Source organism: Artibeus jamaicensis, unplaced genomic scaffold (assembly GCF_021234435.1).
Source record: "Artibeus jamaicensis isolate MK-2021 breed Jamaican fruit bat unplaced genomic scaffold, CSHL_Jam_final scaffold_1283, whole genome shotgun sequence".
Taxonomy (NCBI): Eukaryota; Metazoa; Chordata; class Mammalia; order Chiroptera; family Phyllostomidae; genus Artibeus; species Artibeus jamaicensis.
Genome location: NW_026522028.1, coordinates 11315186 through 11331777, shown reverse-complemented (window position 1 = coordinate 11331777; position 16592 = coordinate 11315186). Strand labels below are relative to the sequence as shown.

The 16592-nt window shown below is 41.2% G+C and overlaps 1 protein-coding gene across 3 annotated transcripts in view; it reads left to right on the top strand.

Annotated features, from left to right (window-relative positions):
* The window catches only part of POLA1 (DNA polymerase alpha 1, catalytic subunit), a 303248-nt gene that overhangs the window by 4054 nt on the left and 282602 nt on the right, over positions 1 to 16592 (top strand). For all 3 annotated transcript variants that reach the window (XM_037142925.2, XM_053655776.1, XM_037142924.2), the window contains exons 2-10: positions 593 to 717; positions 3672 to 3768; positions 4831 to 4911; positions 10842 to 10957; positions 11849 to 11911; positions 12816 to 12908; positions 13344 to 13431; positions 13725 to 13929; positions 14018 to 14196. In XM_037142925.2, the coding sequence (XP_036998820.2) occupies positions 593 to 717; positions 3672 to 3768; positions 4831 to 4911; positions 10842 to 10957; positions 11849 to 11911; positions 12816 to 12908; positions 13344 to 13431; positions 13725 to 13929; positions 14018 to 14196 (1047 nt within the window). The remainder of the gene's footprint in view (positions 1 to 592; positions 718 to 3671; positions 3769 to 4830; positions 4912 to 10841; positions 10958 to 11848; positions 11912 to 12815; positions 12909 to 13343; positions 13432 to 13724; positions 13930 to 14017; positions 14197 to 16592) is intronic.

The window sequence follows — 16592 nt, the reverse complement described above, 5'->3', positions numbered from 1 at the left end:
TCAAGAAGCTTTTCAGAATTATCTTTGTTAAATTCTCCCAACCCCCGGTTGACTTCTAAAGATTGTTTTAGAGTCAGTTGCTCCTTATCTCCTATTTTACATGTTCAGTTCTCTGAGTCTAGGGCTCACACCTTTTTGATCTTTCTCTCAGAGCACCTGCTCTTTCCAAAGAGCAGGTGCTCCTTAAGGTGTGTTGGATGTTGACTAATAGAATTCAACTCTTTTATAACTCTACCAGGCCCCTCATTTCTAATGGAAAGGATATGGAATAACAGCTGGTCTCCCTTCTCTAGTGTCTCTAGAACACAAGAATTGAAGCCGGAATTTTTTTTCGGAATTTTTTTTCTCGTTTTGGAGGGAAACAATTTAACAGTTGCTTCAGTTGTTTCAACTGTAGCAGAGAAAATTTCTGAAGAGTCATAGGAGCGGCAGACTCAGCTATAAACTTTGTGAATTATTTACATTATAAAATTACCATCTGCGTAATATTGAAACTGTTTTACTACTGGCTAGAAGTGTTTCTTTGTTTTTGAGGGAAGATGGCCGACAATTTTTGTAACATTTCCTGTTGGCTTTTTTTTTCCGCCCCCAGCTGTGTCAGATTCAGGAAGTTTTGTAGCCTCTCGATCCCGGCGAGAAAAGAAAGCAAAGAAAGGGCGCCAGGAAGCTCTAGAAAGACTGAAAAAGGCTAAAGCTGGTGAGAAGTATAAATATGAAGTAAGTAACCATTTTTCTGTTTTCACCCCCTCCTGTGCTGCTTCTAATTCATAGCCTGTAGCTAGTCACCTTTGCGTATGTTTCAAGCTTGTAATAACAGTTTCTTAATATTGAACAAGCAAGGGCATGAGGTATATTTACAAATTATGGGCACCACTTGACCCTTAAAGTTCCTGTAAGCCCTTTTATACATACTTTCACAATTCTGAAATGAACGTAGCTGTATGTATTTTTTGCTTCTTAAGCACGCTGCATCTCTGCTAAGTCTTATGGCTTTGTTGGAGGACCTTAGAGATGCTTTTGCTTCACTGTCAAGGTATTGAGCAGTCTAGCTAAGCACTGTTTACCCTTGGGGAGAATTGTTTTTCCTGATTTCATTTGCTAGGAGAATGGCAATGGGACTTGGACCTTACTTCTGCTGTGCCCTGATGTAAGATCGAATGTCATGGCATTTTGGCTGTTTTTCCACTGTTTATGGTCTGTAGGTAAGAACAGAGTGGCTACTGACCGCACAGTGTTGTCTGGCTTTACCTTCAACACGTTCGCTGAGTATCTTAACTGCCTCATGGTTAGAAAGTGATTGATTAATATTAGAAAATAATGACAACTAATGTAATTTTTCTCCTAACACTATTCGAAGTGCTTTCCCCAGTATGTTCATTTACTTAATTTTCCAACAACCATGTAAAGTTAGATGCTATGATTAACAGCGTTTTGCAGCTGAGATATCTGAGGTCACAGTGGCAGAGGCTTGATTTGAATCCAAGCTTCAGAATATGATGTTTAACCATAGCCTATAGTGTACTGGGCAATTAAGCAAGCAGAAGAGGATATTTGTTATTTGGCATCAACCATTCAAGTTAAGTGAGCCAATCAGATGGGAAAGGGCTACTAAAGGATCACAGTAAAGCATTTTTAATGTGAGTACTTCTATAAAGGAGTTCTGGTGTCCCTTTAATTACCAATGTTAATTGCATGGCTCTAAGAGTTCATGCTGAGCGGTAGCAGTGTTTTTTAGAGATAAAGTCAAAATGACTTTTTATTCAAAGTGATTTTTAAGGATAGTTTTCTGCTATCTTTGTGATAGTATGTGAGTTGCTTAAATAAGAGACAAAATACGCCTCATAGACTTCAACCAACAAAAATGAACTCCTCCCCCCAAAACTCAAATTGGTCAGTACAATAATATTAATTGGACTGGTTCGGATCTGGGTTTGTCAAAAACTTCATTTGGTAGGGCAGGTAGTTTCTGTTATCAAATGGTGAAAGGCCAGCCAAATCAGTATTTGCCATTTGGATCCCTGTAGGCTAGATTAAACAGAAGGTGATAATTTGTAAGTGTGGCAGAGATACAGTTAGCTCCACCCATTGTGCTTTCAAAGCTCAGTGTCCCAAGTGTTTTGTTTCCTCAGGTTTTATCTCCTCAGGTGGAGTTAGTTGTTTTCTCCGCCCCACTTGATAAGGAAGAATGCTCAAGGGAAAGGGGAGATTTTTAAACAGACCCGAGTTCTTGCAAATCTTGTCTGCAAAGTCAGCGGCCGGTCACCACGGCAGCTGCAGCAGTGCCATGCATCTGTTTGTTGTTTGAAACGTGCTGAGGTGGTCTGCTCGATTTGAGCCAGCACTTGATGGTGCTCGGGCCCTCTGGCAGTCGGACAGCCTGTGTGATTGGAGGACTTGTCATTCTCTGGACTTGCTTTCCAAGTAGTTCAGTGGCTTTTTAAAAATTATACAATGTTTCCTTAGTTTCAGATGTATAGCATAGTGATTTGACTTTATAGACATTATGAAAGGATCATCACAATAAGTCTAATAACTGTTCAATTAAATATATTTCAAAAGGAAAAATATCCCTCCTGTCTTCCCCTGCAAAAGTTAGCAAAGCGCTATATTCTAGAAATGCATCTGTAAGTGTACATTTTGAATGACCCTCTGTCCGAATTTGTCACTATACCAAGTTGATAAAATATTACTGCTTATATCCCCTAAGCTGTGCACTACAAACCCCTGACTGACTTATTTTATATCTGGAAGTTGGTACCTCTCAGCCCACTTCACCCATTTTGCCCGCTGCACCCCACCTGGCACCCATCAGTCTGTTCTCTGTATCTGTGAGTCTGGTTTTGTTTGGTAGATTCCACATATAAGTGAAATCATGGTATTTGTCTTTCTCTGTCTAATTTACTTCGCTTAACATAAACATTCTCAAGGTCCATCAGTGTTGTCCCAAATGGCAAGATTTCCTTTTTATTTCCGAGTAATAGTCCATTGTCCACATAGACCATCTCTTTGTCCGTCTATCAGGGGACACTTAGGTTGCTCCCAGGAGCTCAGCGTTTGTCTCCCCATAGTCTCAAGACCTGAGAACGGTGGGGGGTCATTGGCAGTTCAAACAGGGATCACTCGAAAACCATTTCTAGTGTATCTGTGGAATATAGAGTATGTTTTTCTAACTTTTGGAGGGTGATAGAGGGGTGAGGTTTTTCCTTTTGAATTCTCTTTGGTTGGTTCAGCAGTTATCAAAAGTATCATTTATTTGCAGGGCAACATCAGCTTGTGGAGAGGGAGGTGATGTGCCTTACAGGTTTGCTAAGCATAAGAGAAACCAGTCTAGAAATTATAACTGAATAATCCCCAAAGCAGCTAATGAAGAATTGGCTATAATTCAGTTTGTTTTTTATGAAGTAGATGAGTAATTGATGGTGTGACAAGTGTATTATGCTAATGGAATCATTTAATATCTTATGTTAACACCCACCTAAAAGGAATACTAAGCTAATTGATGTCTATTTAAGGAAAACCCTGCAGTGGTGTTGAATGTCAGAACTTAAGATTTGGTTGCAGCTACTCCTTCAGGCTGCCATTCCAGTTTCAATTTTGACAATTTTTTTTCCATCAGAATTGTTTAACACTTTCCCTCCATTTGAAGCTTTCTCAAACTCGTATGATGGCAGGTTGAGGACTTCACAAGCGTTTACGAAGAGGTTGATGAAGAACAGTATTCGAAGCTGGTTCAGGCACGCCAGGATGATGACTGGATCGTGGATGATGGTACGTGGGAAGAAATTGCCTGCCAGACACTTGTCATAGTTGTGCTTTGTGCCACTTTGCATGGGCAGGTGTAAGGCTCTGTTCAGATCATACCGTTGGTGTGGGTTTTTCCTTAAATACTGTATTGGAGGCTGTGGAAGCAGAACAATGGATCATTTCTTTGGGGGCATTTTGGAGAATCCAGGCACATTACGCAGGATAAACTGGGAGGAGCGATGTTCTGGTGCAGTATCTTCACATATTGTGGGGATAAGAAAACTCCCCTCCTCACAGGATGGCTGTGAGGATCATACAAGGCTATGCGTGTGAGGACGACTTTGAGCAGTAGACGGCACCACGCAAAGATGGTCCGTGTGCTCTTACGCCCCTTGTAGATAGCTCGAACGAAGTTCCTGCTGGTATGGCTTGACTTCTTGGGCATGTGAATGATGGCTGGGAGGAGGAATAGATTGCACCTGTGACCACATTTATGTTTCTATTTCTGTAATTGTATTCAGCAATATTGACAGCTTCCCCCCGTAGACTGAAACGCTTTTTCTGGGCTCGTGACCTTCATTTTTTTTACATTATTCTTCTGGTAGAGGAAAACTACTGTAAAGTACAATATGTGGCGAACTTTCATCCTGTGAGCCAAATCATTTCCCTAGCTGACCTAGGTTGGTACAGACACACAGAGAGATTGTAGGTCTGGTTAACTGCAGTAAAGTGAGCGTTGCAATAAAGAGAGCTGTCATCTTTTTGCTGGTGTCGATCTTGCCTTCAATTTGTAAAAAAAAAACAACAACGCAGTATCGGGAAAGTATGGTGAAGCGAAGCCCAATAAAATGAGGGGTGTCTGCATACTTTACATCAAAACCAAATCCTTTGGTTTTGATTCAGAAAACTCATGTGGAATGCTGCGCTTTGACACAAAAAACCAGGATTCTACTGCACTTAAAAATGGCACAGGGCAGGAGAACGCTTGAGTGGGTACAAAGGTTATTTTTTGGGTTTGGTCATGGCTAAAATATTATTGGCCACGTCTAGAAACTTGATCCCAAGATTCCATTTTTTTTCCTGCAGATGGTATCGGCTATGTGGAGGATGGCCGAGAGATTTTTGATGACGACCTTGAAGATGATGCCCTTGAGTCCCATGAACTAGGTACCTACATTTGTTTTCCAGAGACTGCCATTTTGACATTTAAAGAACTGTTTAACATTTGAGATGGCTTGGTACTTAGAATCAGTTTTCTTTAAGGGAAGAGGACCTGCCACCATTGTTTTCAGGTATAGAAAATATTCTGTTACCAGGAGAAGCATAGTTATGTAGGAAATTAAATGTAAAAAGCAAAAATACCACAAGGAAATGAAGTTTCATGTCTGTGTTGTCCAAAGAGTTTGGTTTCACTTCTTTTGGAGTTTTCAGTCTTTTAGTTATTTTAGACTTGCTGATTTTGATAAGTGACATCTTTTAATTCCTGCTGAAGTGATGTACTTAGAATTTTACCTCTTTGATAATAGCAAAGTACTACAACAAGGTTTAAAACTTAGAGCAATCAACTTGTTTTGCTTAATTGAAATTTAAAATGATAATGAATGGATATGTCAAATTTTCTCAGCTACACAATCACTGGCAAACATTTTTTTTTGAGTAAACAAGCCTGATTTAGTACCCATGAGAAGGGAAAATTCTCTTCAGTATTGTGGGGTTTTTTTTCTTTTTCCCTTTAGTTCATTATCAGCAAACGATGGCCCACTCACAGCTGGTTTAGCTTTAAATGGCTTTATTGAGATGTAATTCACATGCTAGACAATTTACCTATTTAAAGTATACATACAGCCCTGACCAGTGTGGCTCGGTTGATTGGGTGTCATCCTGCAAAGCAAAAGGTCGCTGGTTTGATTCCCAGTCAGGGGCACATGCCCAGTTGGGGTACATATGAGAGGCAACAGATTGATGTTTCTCTCCTTCTCTTTGTCCCTCCCTCCCCCTCTCTCTAAAAAAAATAAATAAAGTTTAAAGTGTACGTACATTTCAGTGGTGGTTAATATACTTACGGAGTTGTGCAGCCATCAACCGCAGTTTCCCATTTTCATTCCTCCAGGAGGAAATCATGTAGCTCTTGAGCTAAGACGGGTTTTTACATTTTTGAAGAATGTTTAAGAAAGAAAGAGCAAGAGAGAGAGAGAGAAAGAAAAGAAAAGATGCAAAGAAGAAGACATATGTGGCCGCAAAGTCTAAATTCTGTGTTATCTTGCCCTTTTCAGAATGTTGGGACTAATTCGTAGACTAACTTTTTGCAACATTTGTTGACTTTCTCTCTTCCCTGTTCCTGACCCAAACTACAGAGACTTTATTTTTGGTGGATTTACTGAAAGCGAGTTGTAGACAGCATGACACTTCACCTTAGGTTATGCTTCTGCAGTGACCTAAGAATAAGGACACTTGTCCACTTAGCCACAGTACCATTCTCATGATACCATCTACTATATTGTCCGTAGTAAGATTTCTCCAGTTAGCCCAATAATGTCTTTCATAGCTGTTTTTTAAAATGCAGAGTCCATTTTCCTTTTCACGTCTCTCTAGTTTTCTGTGGTATAGAACATCACTATCCCTCTGTTTGTCCCCCTGTACTTTTTTTTTTTTTTGGTCTTTTATGACATTTTTAAAGAGACTGGGCTGGTGGTTTTGTTGAATGTCCCACAGTCTAGGAGTTGCATGATTGCTTCTTTGTGCTTGGCGTCAGTTTAAATATTTTGGCAAAAACACAACGTAGATGAAGTTGTGTTCTTCCCATCAATTATGTCAGGGCACATAATGTCGGTTTGTCCCATTATTGGTGGTACTCAGTTTGATCTCTTGGTTAAGATGATGTTTGTCAGATCTCTTCCTTGTAAAGCTACCTTCCTACCTGTGTAATTGATGCATATGTGGGGTGATCATTTGAGACCAGGTGTATATCCCTTTTCCCCACCAATATTCACTCTGTACTTTCAGCATCTATTGATGATCCTTTCTCTCCTTTTTTAAAACGATCACTTTGGCCCTGGTGGGGTAGCCCAGTTGGTTAGAGCATTTTCCCGATACAGCAGGGTTGCCGGTTCAGTCTCTGGTCAGGAGGGCATGTATAAGAAGCAGTGAATTGAATGGAGAAATAGGTGGAACAACAAATCAATGTTTCACTCTCTCTCTCTCTCTCTAAAAAGAATAAATAAAAACATTGAACATGATCACTTCAATCTCATGGATTTAAATAAACTACGGCCATAGTTCAATATCTGTTATCACCATGTTTTTTTTTGATGTTCACCTTATCCCGAGTTGGCAATGGAATCCCCTTTGAGCAGGCTCCTGAGTCCTTTTGACACGGCCCCATTGGTCTTTGAGCATTTCCTTGCTTTTTGGTGAACAAGATTCTCCTTGTATTATTCCTGTTCCAGGTTCTCCTTGTATTATTCCTGTTTCAGACTTGGAATTAATCATTTCCCCCAAGAATCATGGTTCCTTTTAGTGGAGAATGGCATTCATATCTGGGGGATACATGTACTCATTGCTACTGCAGTGTAATGGTTTCTAGGTCCTTTCAGTGAGCAGAACTAGATTTGGTATGTGTGTGTTGTGAGTCCATATGATACACTTGATTGAAACCCAACCCCACAGGGTTTTTCTTCATCTTTCTCAATTCTCTGCATCAACCTTCGTGCTCAGCGAAAACCCTTATCTCCAGAAATGGGTACAAAATAATATTGGAAATTTTAGAATCACTAAACCAACACCTCTACTGACAACTTTTCTCAGTACAGTTTATAATTTATTTGCAGTTTTATTTGTTCTTGGCACATATCCTACTAAATTATAGTCAGTATTGTGTTCAGATGGTGTATGATGTAATTTTTTGTGTGTTATATTACCAGTGTACTATACAGGTTCATTCGGTTTGTATTCAAATTTAGGTTTTATTTTTTATTAAATATTAAGATTGGGTTTGTTCTGTTCAACTCTTTAAATTTTTTTTTATTTATTGATTTTAGAGAAAGGAGGGGAGAGAGAAAGGAAGGGAGAGACAGAGAAAGAAACATCAGTTTGTCATTCTACTTCTTTATACATTCATTGGTTGATTCTGTTATGTGCTCTGATTGGAGTCCATATGCAGCCTTTGCGTTTGGGGGGTGGGGATGCTTTAAACCAACTGAGGTATCTGGCCTGGTCCTTCAAATTTAGGTTTTTTAAAAAAATCTTTTAGTTTTAATTTCATTTTTAGAAAGACTTTACTGCTTTATTTTTAGGAAAAGGGGAAGGGAGGGAGAAAGAGAGGAAGAGGAACATCAGTGTGTGGTTGCCTCTCACATGCCCCCCTCCTGGGGGCCTAGCCCGCAACCCAGGCATGTGCCCTGACTGGAGATCAAACCAGCAGCAACCTTTGGGTCTGTGGGATGGTGCCCAACCAACTGAGCCACACCACTGTAGCATATTGTAAAACTTTTTTGTGATTTAAAAATCAAAGTGTTATGAAGATAGTGAGGTAAGATCTTACTCTTATTCCTTTGCTTTCTACTTTGTCTCTACCCATCTCCACAGGTAACCAACCATCTGTAATGGTTTCTGATTATCCTTCCTGTGTTTCCATTTACAGAAAATAAGAATGTGTGTGTGTGTGTTTTCTCATGTGTAATGTTATTTATTCTTTCATGACTTGAATTAGAATATATGGACTGTCATCCTGGTTTCTGCCAACCTGTGTAGCTCTACACGTTGGTACCCTTTGGTAGCGGTGTGGCTAATTGTGTGTTCCGAGATTTTGTGAGTCCATGACAGAGAGTGAAATGAAATGAAATGAGCCCATGTGCTCTTGTGTCATCTCCTGGAACTGAGCAGGCCTCTGTTGGAGTCCTGGCTATATTGTTAACTGTTTGTGTTACCTTGAATGAGTCCCTCTCTGCACATTAGTTTTATCAGCTGTAAATGAGGAGGTTGGACTGGACAGGGAAGATCTTTCTCATTTTATTTGTATATCATTGCATAGGATTCCATTGTTTGGCTGTATCCTGGCTTATTCAAATGGATTCCTTGAATGGACATTTAGATTTTCAGTAATTTGCTTTTACAAATAATACCGCATTGAACGACTCTGTGCAAATGGTATTTTCCTCAGGGAAAATTCCTAGAAGTGGGATTACTGGCTGAGAAAGTTAAATGCACGTGAAATTGTATGAGGTATTGTCAAATTCTTCTCCATAGGAACTGTCCCATTTTACACTCCCATTAACAATGTATATGAGTGTCTTTAGACTCCATGGCCTCACCAACAGAGTGTGTTGTCGAGCTTTTGAATTTTTGCCATTCCAATATGTGAGAAATGGCATCTCATTGTGATTTTCATTTGCATTTCTTTTACACATGAAGTTGGGCATCGTTTCCTCAAACCTAATAGCTATTTACATAAACAGGCACACCTTAGAGCACAGGTGGCAAACACGAGGCCTGCCAGCCAAATCTGGCCCTCCACCTTGTTATATCGGGCCCGGCACCTGGTTTCTACCTGGCGGCAGCGGCGAGCTCCTTGCCCCTGGTTAAGGGGTAGTTACATTTCTACAGTCCTGAAAATACACTTGGCCCTTTGAAGGCAACTGCGAGGCTGATGTGGCCCCTGGTAAAAAGGAGTTTGACACTCCTGCTCAGAGGTATTGTGGCTTCTGTTTCAGACCACTACGATAAAGCGAGCCATAATCAGTTTGCTTGTGGAAGGGCTTGCCTTCAATTTGTAAAAAGTGCAACATCTGTGAAGTGCAAAAAGCTCAATAAAATGAGGTGTGCCTGTGGTTTTATGTGAACCATATGTTTGTATTTACTACCCACATTCCTTTTGGAGTTCGGGGCTTTTTTAATATCCGGGAAATTGGTCCTTTATCTGTAAAACACTGGAAACATTTTCTCTTGTTTTGTCTTTAAACTCTTTTTCTGGTGTAATTGAATTTATTAATCTACTCTTTTCAGATTGATTTTGAATCATAGGAAGACTTGCCCCACACCCAGGTTATAAAGGCATTTGCCTTTTTTATTAAAGCACTTGTTTAGCTTCATTTTAAAATTTTGATCTGCTCTGTGGTATATTTGGCATCTGTGCTGGTTACTTTCTTCACAGATGGGAGCCAGCCCTCCTTATTGAAACACCCATCTTGTCCCCAGTGATATGAGATGCCATCTTTATTGCATGCTAAATTTCCATACGTAATTGGGGTCTTTTTCTGGACTCTTCTTTCTGTTTCATCTGGTCTGTGTATTCATATATGCCACTATACCACAGTATATTAACTACCCATTGTAGGTCTTTTTGAGATAGAGACTGCTCTGGTATGGCTCAGAAAGCGAGAGTAGGATTGACAGGATTGGAAGAGTTCACAGGCGATTTATTTACACATGGTCATCGAGAAAACATGGTCAAGTTGTTCCTTATTGTGTAAATGTCTGTAGCTTGGTGTTGCTGCAACATATTGCATCTATCTAGTTGCTGTTCTTCATAAAATGGAAGTTGGGCTGCTACAGTATCATAACCAGTAATCCTGTTTTTTCCACAGTGTAGTTTTTCCTTTCAGATTCAGCATAGTGCTAAAAAGGTCAGCTCATGAAGGCTGTTAGGCTAATCCCCTGCTTCCAGGGGAAGTTGATCTTTTTATTTCTATGGGGAAAACAGAACCTCCCCTGACCTTTTAAAAAGCTTTCTATTCACACTAACAATAGCAATTAAACAGTCACACTTACTAATTCATCCAGATATTTTACTGGTATTTCATCAGTTTTCGAAGTAACATTCAGCCTAAGTTTTTCTGAATTAAGCTTGTTTTATAGATTCTTTTTTGTGTACCTTGCATACAATTTCATATTTTTGTATTTTGAATTTTTGCTATTTTCTCAAATTCTCATACACAGAGCAAGTGACTAGGCTTTTACTTTTTCTCTCTATGTATTATTGTTGACACTATTACAGACGTCCCCTCCCCCCGCTTTGCCTCCCTCCACCAAGCCCGCTGGCTTTTTCTTTTTCATTTTGATTTTTGCCGGTGCATGTTTCTAAATAATTTATGTTCCAACAGGAAAAGGCGATAAAGTGCGCAGCAAAGAAAAGAGGAATGTAAAGAAGAGTGCGGTGACAAGGCCAAACGATATCAAATCCATGTTCATTGCTAGTGCTGGGAAGAAAGCTGTAGATGTGAGTTTTATGTTTCTCTTTTATTTTGCCTTTTCCTTTGTGAAAAGAATTTAATATTTGATGGTACAGACAGTAGGTGCTCACCGTCTTTGAACTCAAAGTTTTGAGTAATATTTTCCCAATTTCAATCACTAAGTCCAATGTAGATTTCTAAGTAAATGTAGGCAGTTCAGTGGTTGGAACTTGGAGGTAGAAAAGAAAATTGAATCAGACACCTGAACTGACTGTTTATTTTAGTGATTCGATTTCTAGGTGAATTTGGACACCTCAGTGGTTGGAACTTGGAGATAGGAAAGAAAATTGGATCAGAAAGCTGAACTGACTGTTTATTTCAGTGATTAGATTTTTAGGTGAATTTGGGCACCTCAAGTGGTTGGAACTTGGAGACAGAAAAGAAAATTGAATCAAAGAGCTGAACTGAGCCCCCGACTGGTGAGGCTCAGTGGGCTGGGTGTTGTCCTGCAAACCAAACCGGAAGGTTGCTGGTTCAATTCTTGGTCAGGGCATGCCTGAGTTGTGGGCCAGGTCCTGGGTTGTAGGTATGTGAGAGGCAACAGATCGATGTTTCTCTTGCACATCGATATTTCTCTTTCCCTCTTTCTCCCTCACTTCCTCTCTCTCTCAAAAAATAAAATCTTTTAAAACAACGTGAACTGACTGCGTTTATTTCAGTGATTGACAGGAGGACCATGGAATCAGGATGGGAATAGAGGATGGGAACTGTACGTTTGGGAGTTATGTATACAGAGGTGGTTGTTAATATCTGTGACTAGTAGATGAGCGCTCAGAGTGAGGCCTGAAGAGGTTAGGTTCTTCCCGTCATAGACATGTTGTCTGGGTGAAAATGGGAAATGCAGGGCTATTCATTCTACCTTCCTTTTTAACTTCCAGAAAGCTGCAGAGTTGGCCAAGGATGATCTGCTAGGTGACATTCTACAAGATCTGACCACTGACGTAAGTGAATCTTTGGACGTTGTTAAATATGCAGGGGACATAGGCTGAAGAAACAGTTCAGTAATTATAAAAAACAGACTATTGCCAGAATTTTTACAAATGCAGTGACGCTACCAACACCGCCGCCGCCACCACCACCACTACCACCACCAACTCCAACACCACCACCAACAAAACCCAAACCAGAAAAGAACAGCCCTTCAAATTGCTTTGTTCTCACCATTGTAGGTGAGAATAGTTTCTAGCTGTTAAAAGCACTGCCCTTCTGTAGATCGAGCTGCATGGGAGTGTGTTTGAGGTAGTACAAACATACACACGAGTGTTTCACATGAGAGTCAGCTCTGGGAATACACACTGCTTGCACTCACAGTTGCTGCACTGCGTTCCCAAAATAGAATGAAGCCTGTCAGTCTGTACAATCAGGCGTGAGATCCTTGTCTGGAATTTGGAGTGGGAGCAAAGGAAGAGTCAGGGAGCTGTCCATGATAGAACTCAGATACGCTCAGCTGTCCCGGGAATTTGCTACTTCACACAAAAACTAAGCTCTCATTTAGAGGTGTGCATCTTTCTAAATGACTCTTGATTAAAATGACTTACACCAACACCATGTAGTCCTAGTTCCACAGTTTTTAAATAAAATCTTTGGGAAGGGCGAAGGAAAAGTGTGTCAAGTTTTGAAAAGAAAAAAATTGGTCGGGGGTGGATTCAGTATCCTGGTTTTCTAGTGAGTCTGTGGTATCGTTGCTATAGTAACCGTAGTGCAGAACGCAGATCTGTGGGGGAGGAGCAGGGAAGGAAAAGAATGCTTTGCTTATTGGGTTGCAGTGGGGGGAAGCAACGTACCTTTTCTGTCTTGTGGTAAACCAAGCATGGCAGTGAAGGTCTGTCTCACCGCTCCTTTTAGAAACCTCACACAGCTCCACCACCTGTAATAATACCGAAGAAGAAAAGATCCAGTGGAGCTTCACTGAATCCTTTCTCTGTGCACACCCCCAAGGTAAAGTGTGTGGAAATGCCTTCAAACTTGATTTATGTTATGCTTAAAAACTTATTTTGTTGCTTTTCTATGTGAGCGAAATGCCTTTGAATTTGTTTTTTTTTTGTTTTGTTTTAAATTAGAGCTCCCATTTCATTACATAGTTTCATGTGTTTCAAAAATAGCATGTGCCTGCTTTTTTCTTAGTAAATTTTGTAGTAAGTAGTATGTATTTATTATAGGTATTACAGCTGTGCTAAATGTAATAATTTTCCTCCTGGAAACAAGTGTTTTTTTTGTGAGCCTAGGTAACAGTGAAATAATTGAAGCTGTTACCTTAATAATATGCAAAATCACTTTATAAATGGGAACTGTCATTATTTCTGGTCAGGGTAGGACACTTGGCATATTTTAGTATGCAGGTCTAACTGACTAAACATTTGAAAACATTTACAGGCAGTTCCTTCAGGCAAAACAGCTTCCCCGATCTCAAGGAAGGAGCTTCTATTAACTCCGATACCTCTTAAACGTGCTGAGTTTGCTGGTAAGTGTGATGTCAGGCAGACGTACAAGGGTCTGGAGCAGTTGCAAAGTGCTGTCAAAACTGGAGGCCCCAGGAAGGAGGAATTGGAGACGATTTTGAAGGTATTTGTGATAGCAAGTTTAGGTGTGAAAGGTTTGAATTCATAAAAGTAAAAGTTCTAAACATTCAGTTTGGAGATCGAAGAGACAGACAAGTGCGGTATGGGAAAGGGGTAGGCCGCTATGCCTGTGTGAGGGAAGCCTTTGTGCTCCGCAGCAGCAGTCCATGATAGCAATGTGCAATGACACCTGCAGGAGAGCCAGCGCCGGCCGAAGTGTGTATGCACAGCAAGGAGGAGTCGGGGGCAATAGATTTTGAAGATGGTGATTTCGATGAGCCCATGGAAGCGGAGGAGGTGGATGCGGAACCTGTGGCTGCTAAGACGGGGAACCAAGAGATTGAGCTGGCAGAGGTGGTGAAACATGAGGCAGATCTTGGCAAAGGGACGACGTCCTGCTTGTAAGAGCATTTTATGACTTTTCGGGCAAGTATTACTGCAATTACTGTGTGGAATTTTGAAAGGTTTTTGAAAATTTGATTTTTGCAGAGGAGGTTTTCTCCCAGATGTCTCTTGTTGGGACATTGATCAGGAAGATGACAGCAATTTCTTAGTCCAGGAAGTTCAAGTGGATTCCAATTACCTGCCACTGGTAAAGGGGGCAGATGAAGAACAAGTGTTTCAGTTTTATTGGCTGGATGCTTATGAAGATCAGTACAGCCAACCAGGTAATCACACTGTATGTCTGTAACACAGAGCAGCGCCTTTCCCGTAAATACTTTAGTGATTGTAATTGGCACAGGCCCTGCTCTCACATGTGTGCATAGTAAGGAAGTGACACTCAGTCACTGCGAAGTGCATGAGCCACCCGGATGGAGAGGAGCCGTGTGGTGGGAATAATCCTCACAGATGCTTTTAGTTGATCTCTGATGTATTTGACGTTATATCATAGTCATGCACTTAAAATGAAAGCAGTCATTAGTTCGTTCACTTATTCAGCAAACTGAACACAGTGTTTTTTACAGTGTGTACAATTTTCCGGGCACTGAGGTGGGATTGAACAAGCTGGACAAATTCTTTATGCTAATGGAACTTATGTTCCTGTGGGGTGGGAGTGGGTGGGAGGATATAGGGAATAAATAAGGGAAGTTAGTAAATTGCGTAAAGGCAGTTAGTTTAGGGATGGTCTGGGAAGGCCTGTCTGAGGAGACCACCGCTTGACTGGGATTTGATGCACGTGCAGATCTGAGGAAAGCATTTCAGTCTGATGAAGCAGTGAGCACAGAGGCCTGGAGAGAGAAAGGAGGTGGTTTATGTTGTTGTAGCACAGTAATGAAGTGACAAGATTGGTAGAAAATGAAGTTGGAGATAAAGGCCAAGGCCAAATAATGAAGGGCCTTGAAAGCCACATTAAGGAGTTTAGATCTTATTTTAAGAGCCATGGGGCGGCAGTGGAAGATTTTAAGTGGGTGGGGTGGTGGTCTCATGGTTTGGGTGGGCATTTTGACAGGAACCCTCCAGTTTGTGTGGAAAAGTGTGAGTGTGTGTGTGTGTGTGTGTGTGTGTGTTGGGGCTGCAGTGGGGTACTGGGGAAGTGTGGAAGTCCTAGAGATCAGTCAGTCTAGGGCAGGTATGCTAGTTACTTGGAGTAGTAGTGGCTGTGGCGAGCAGTGAATGCATTTAACATGTATTTTGACGTGAACTTGTCAATGGATTGACATTAGGATTGTCAGAACGGAGAAATCAAGAATGATTTCTAGCCCTGGCTAGTGTGGTTTTGTGGATTGAGTGCTGGCCTGTGAACCAAAAGGTTGCTTGTTCGATTCCCAGTCAGGGCACATGCCTGGGTTGTGGACCAGGTCCCCAACGGGGGCCGTGTGAGAGGCAACCGATAGATGTTTCTCTCCCTTTCTCTCTCCCTTCCCGGCTTTCTAAAAATAAATAAATAAAATCTTAAAAAAAAAAAAAAAGAATGATTCCCAAGCCCTCCTCTGCATGAGCTGGTACTGTGAGTTCTGACTCATAAAAACCAGGAAGCTTTCCAGTTTCCTTTTCCGCTCCTTTGAGCCCTTTTTCACCCCGTGATTAGGCATCATGACGTCTGTTGGATTAACAGGAAATACAGTGTATACCCTTAAAGAAAAAAATTAATTTTATTGAGATCCATTTCTGGATCTGAGGGTAGAAGCAAAATGTATTTTTCAAAGAGGTTTCCTGGAGGCTGCATCTGGTAATGAAAATAGAGGAAGTGTCAATGTCAGTGAAGCAAGTGAATGAGTAAAAAGAGTAAGTATTAAGTGGTAGACTTGGAGGCCAGATTTTTCTTTTTTTAATCTTTAGAGGGGAAGGGAAGGAGAGAGGGAGAGAAACATTAATGTATGATTGCCTCTGGTGGGTCCCTGGCTGGGGACTGGCCTGCAACCCAGGCATGTGCCCTGACTGGGAATAGAACCGCAATCGTGTGGTTCGCAGGCCCGTGCTCAATCCACTGAGCCACACCAGCCAGGGCTGGAGGCCAGATTTAACTTTAAGATAACCAGATATTGACTTTAACTGGAAAGACCGAAATGGTCTCTCAGAGGGGAGGCAGGAGTGTTAATATGTTTCAGCTTATCAGATATGTAGAAAGTCTTACAGAGCCTCTCCAGTAGCAAACTTCCATGTGTGAGTTTCTTAGGTAGGGAGAGAAGAAATCTTAGACATAGTATCACATCTGCTTTAGCTAGGGCAAATCAATTTGGTTAGCCCCTCTCACCTCTTCCACTACTTTGTTACTTGCCAGTGGAAGGTAGGCTGGCAGGTAAGATTATGCGAGGCTGAGCGAATATCGCCCATCCATTGCCTGAGCCCAGGCACCGTTTTCCCACGTGCTTCATAGGGCCTCAGGAGCGCAGTGGTGTCAAGGGTGCTCACTGCGGTTGTGCGACGGGGTGGGCCTGCTGTTCCTATTACCACTCTCTGTGCTTTGCTTTATCTGCTTGGTCTGGTTTTGATTCCCTGTCTTGGTTAATGGTCCCATCAAAACCGGAAACGTGGGAGCCCGCCTTGATCCCTGCTTTTCCTCACTTTCTTCATCAAGTCTAATTAGTTTTATCTCCTAAAGTACACCAGCTGTCTTCCCTTT